A 5000-nucleotide genomic window follows, 5' to 3' on the forward strand; every position below is an offset into this window, starting at 1 on the left:
GCTCAGTGCAGGCGACCTTTTGGTGATTCAGACATCTCTGATGGAACCAAAAACAATACAATTGAAGCAATAAAGTACATGAAGTCCCCGTCAAGAGAAGAAGAGCAAAGCATAAGAAATCTGTTAAAGAAGAAACGAAGTGTGACCGAAGAGGACGATGGAAGTGAAAGTGATGATTCCACTGCTGGCAAGATCGCTGCAAAGAAAACTAGCACACCCTCGTCTACTAAATCGATATCACCATCTGAATCTATTGCGGTAACAGTGGAAAATAAGAAACCTATTCTAACAAATGGGAAGGTATCGAATGTGTGTTAAAGTTACTTGAAGAGGATTCGCCTGTTAGGAAGCGTTAAACCCAGCACTGCTACCATCAGCGTTACTTTACCGCATTAGGGACGGCTTAAAAAGGGTTGGAATGCTATTACGCTTGATAATTTGGAGAAGGAACACTGGCATGAACTAGGTATGCAGTGTTCAATCCATAAAATCGTCGTGCCACGTGAAGTGGAGGACAAGCTAAGTATAGGCAACGTTATGCTGCCGAATCACTGCGTGTTACTCATGCATAGCAGATGCGATAGATTGCAGTTTAGTTGCAAAAAAAACCCCTGCTTACCTAAACTGGACAAACGGAACCGAATTATACAGAAGGTTAGTAAATATTTAAATTAAACCCTTTATGCCAAACTTTCCATTTATAAAGCTATTGTGTGTTTCACTGCTAATCAGTTATACAAGTCATCTGGCAATATTTATACTCTAGATATATTTTATAATTTTGTATATATATCTTTGTTCACCTGTTCTCTCTGTATCAGAGACGAGAAGCGGATTAAGCATTTTAAGCTAACATATCTTTCCCTTCTCGATCTGTCCACAATAATTATGGGGAAGAGAAGAGGAATTAATTCCTTGTGCAGCATTATTCTCTCCATTCAGCATGGTCATATTTAAACATAGGACATACTTAAATCTGTGAAACTGATAGACTGCCATTAATAAGCTTTGGGTGAAACACGCAAACGCTCTAAGTGTAAATTGACCATGTTGATTGCAGATTAAGGTCGGTAGTTCATATTGTTCTATTTATTAAGCCACGTGACAAACGTTTTTAAGAAAAAAATGATGAGGGAAAACTTCTTTTGGTACCTTCTTTATATCTAGTAGTTAAAACACGTAGGAGTTTTTAAAAAAAAAATCATTATAATGACAAAAGTTATGAGAATTGTTAAGGGGACAATTTACAGTATCGAGTGGATGAGGAGCGCGCTACCACAGATGTTTATTGTATTTTCTTCAGGAAATCCATAGTAGGGACCTTAAGTTCTGTGACGGTGACGGCGACGCCAACGAAATCATCAAGGAAAGCTGCATGTTTACGTTTTTCAACTTTCGTAAGTTGAATGACCTATGAACTCATTTGAGAGGAACGGTTTAAAAGAAACTGAGCGCGGAGAAAATCCATCTTCACCCTTGTGCATTCACGTTTCCCGTAAGACTTGAGATGTGGTCATTTCACGTCGCAGATTTGCAGAGAACAGAAGAGAAACGTATAAAAGTTGAAAACGCACGTTATAAAGAACCATTGTTTTCTTTATTAAATGCTGTTGTTTGTGTCGTTGGCGTCGCCGTCGTAGGTCTTAAGATTCTTTAAAGGAAACCTCCACTCTTACTACAGAATAAGTTTAAACCGAAGGAAATTATGTTTACAAACCAATTTGTTCGAAATTTGTTTTTAAAAGTGTTTATATAAGGAAAAGTGAATTTTAAAATCGCTTAATTCGCGGGTACTGCCATCTTGAATAATTGTGGCGTGTTACAGTTGCCCTGTTGTTCTGACACAAAGAGCTTTAAGGCAACCGTAACACGTCACAATTATTCAAGATGGGGGCGCCCGCAAAATTTGAAAACAAAAATAGGCGATTCTAAAACTTATTTTTTTTGGATACAAACGCTTTCTTTGAAAATATTGTAGATTCACTTGACTGTAACAGTTACTTCCTGTGATTTAAACTGAGTTATTTTTTGTTGAAGTGGAGGTTCCCTTAAACAACACAATCCATGGTCAGCCTATAACAGGTCGACAAATAAATTTTGTTCAATTTTGTGTTAACTGTGATCGGTACTTTTGCATTCCATTGATAACATTTATTTTATAAAAGGTCGCTTGAATATGCAAGAATATGCTAAATTAATAGATCACAGGTACATAAGTTCGGCCTACATAGTCTTTGCCGAGGGATTCGCCACTCGCACTTATTTCCAACCTCCTTGCAAGGCTCTTTGTCGCAGCTGGCAACAAAGTAGGTTCGATTACCAGCCGCTGATTTGGGAAATACCCGGACCCGAGTAGCGGCGTAAATTGAGCCTAGCAAGACAGGAGGGGCGGAGAAAAGAGAGGACCTGGGATCAAGGTATTATTTTGCTTTTTTCGATATCAGTTCAGCTCGTGTCGTTGGTGTTTTTCTTTTTTTGTTTTAAACTCGCATAACCAACCTTTCGGTAATGATTTACCTTTCGAAGCTCACCTATTAGTAGGGTGATTTTGTAATTGGCACGCCCTCTGGTGCTATGTTCAACAACCCGTTCACACACTCTGGAAGAAATCTAGTTTTGTACAAAATCAATGGTACATGTAGTTTTGACGTCTTCTTTGAATGTCACTGCAACACCGCCCCCTCCTACGGGGAAGGGTACTCGAGAGAGCGGTAATGGCCGTATTTATACTACTGAGAGGACGTCTTAGACGACTAGTATAAATACGGGAAATAAGGTGGACGAATTAAACGTCTCAAGTTAAGTGCGTCGAAACGACGCACTTAACAGATGTCTTTGTCGTCTGAGGCGTCTAAGCCGTCTAGTATAAAGACGACGAGACGCACTAAACTGGGACGCACTTAGCAATGAAGTGCACGCAGTCTCTTTGGTGATTAAATCTCAGTATCTTTTGAAGAAAATTGTGAATTTGATTTCTAGCCGTCGAAGTTAAGTGCGTCCCGTATTTATATTAGTCGCACTTACGGCCAGACGTTTAATGCGTCGTCTGGACGTCTTAGACGTCCTCTAGTATAAATACGGCCAATGTTTGAGTTCACAACAGCAGTGTTTGTTGCGTTGATTCGTTTTTCTAATATGGTTAACATGCCGTGAGCATCATTGCCTTACGTTCGGTTTCTGGTTGACTTTGGATACGTTATATCAAACTTCAAAATGCTCGTACGTTCTACGTTGGTGAGTGGATCTGGCGCGATCGATTGACAGAAAATTAATTGCCACTCCACGTTTTACAACGAGTACTTCATTTTGGCTTTCGGGAAAACAAAACTAACTGTTTCCTCGGGAACATACATTAAGTGTATATTGTTCGAATGTCCAATTTTATTACTTGATTAAATAGGTCAAAGAAAGTGAGTTGTTAAACAGCGACATCAAGGTTTTTTGAAGTGACGTTCCGTGGCAGGTTAGAATTTTCTTCTAAGGGTCAAGAAGAGTGACTTCAGTTCGTAGTTAACTCTCGTTCAACGAAACATGGTGGACAATTTGAGGCCAGCGAGCAAAGCCACCTTCGATCTTAGACAGATCAGTAAGAGCGCAAAGCTGGCAGGCAGGCAGAAAGAAACTGATTTTTGTCTTTTTCTAGCCAGGATTTGGTTTACTTGTCACGAAAACCCATTTCTTGCTTCCCGTTGTGGAATGTCAATTTAACCTAGCGAGCCTGAAATGACAAGGACAATTTATATACGCACACGCAGAGACAAATGGGTTGTCGTTAAATGTAAACACTGGCCCATCTTTATCTCCGCTATTTACTATTTCGCAGGAAATAAGGCTGTAGCCTGCGAGAGCATTCGGTTTTTCGTGTCCTTTGTCACCCACAGAGAAAACAACAGCGGGTTAAACGAGAGCCCAAAAAACCGGATGCTCTCGCAGGAGAAATATGCAGTCCTCGCAAAGATCTTTCAGAAGAAATCAAAAGTAAGGCCATCCCCTTTTTTTCTCCGTTTAGCGTCGTCCGGCCGACCCAAATTTTTGGCATTTTCAAAAAAAATAGATTAAAAAAAAAGTAACGACGTTTTTAAACCATTTTTATATCGCATAGGAGTTTCGGTTTTTGATCCCTTTTCCGCCATATTGATTTTGGGTTCACGTCTTGTTGTTTTCCTGGCTCCACAGCTATGATGCTGGGGTACCAGGCCTCCGATTCCGAGACTGCTTATGAATTTTTTTTTTCAATCCGACCGACCAACCCAATATCAGGAAACGCATTCGACGCGAAACCAACAAAACATGGGGTGGCCTAATGGCAAACGAGAAAATGGAGAAAGTTAAAGGGACTGAAACTGTATGAGAGTCTCGAATTGTTCTTGCACAATATCAATTAAAGTGAACCTTTGAGTATTTCGCTGAAGTACGGTGATATAGTTGTATACAGTAAAAAAACAAAACAAAAACAGCAGTAGACTAGCAACCTTTGTGGTATGATTATGGTGCTGAAGCAAGAATTCCCCTATAAGAAGGGGTTTCTCTCCACTAACTGAAATAATTATCTCTAGCAAAGTGGGCAAGTGTGGGGAAAATATTGTGTGTGTGGATGGTGAGTTGAGGGGAAATCATAACCAAAAATTAGTCTGTGAAATGAAGAAGAGAAATTCACAAAGCAAACTCTCACAGTGGAGTTAGCAAAACAAAACAAACTCTGTGTGAAAATAAGAACTTTAATGTCAGAAACAGCCAGATGTATAAGAAACTAAATCAAGTAAGAGGAATAAACAAATATTTGAACATGAAAATTATTCAATCTTAAAAAATAAGAATAATAAATAAGAAAACATCCCTACACAAACCCTTCGTTCTTAAAAATCAGGAAAGGGCAGCCCCAAAACCCAAAGAAATCCCATGAAAAATGAAACGGGTCAAGAGAAAATGAGGGGACAGAGAGGGAGGTTCCCAGTCCAGCCCTTGGGATATGTCATGTCCACGAAAGTTATTTTTAGACG

The 5000-nt window shown here is 39.5% G+C and overlaps 1 protein-coding gene across 2 annotated transcripts in view; it reads left to right on the top strand.

Moving 5' to 3' along the window:
* The window catches only part of LOC138039092 (semaphorin-1A-like), a 75814-nt gene extending 71021 nt beyond the window's left edge, over positions 1-4793 (top strand). For both annotated transcript variants that reach the window (XM_068885264.1, XM_068885265.1), the window contains one exon: positions 1-4793. This exon is cut by the window's left edge and continues 104 nt beyond it. In XM_068885264.1, coding sequence (XP_068741365.1) covers positions 1-318 — 318 coding nt within the window. In that variant the 3' untranslated portion in view covers positions 319-4793.
* The last annotated feature ends 207 nt before the right edge of the window (positions 4794-5000 follow it).

Source organism: Montipora capricornis, chromosome 2 (genome assembly GCF_036669925.1).
Source record: "Montipora capricornis isolate CH-2021 chromosome 2, ASM3666992v2, whole genome shotgun sequence".
Lineage (NCBI taxonomy): Eukaryota > Metazoa > Cnidaria > Anthozoa > Scleractinia > Acroporidae > Montipora > Montipora capricornis.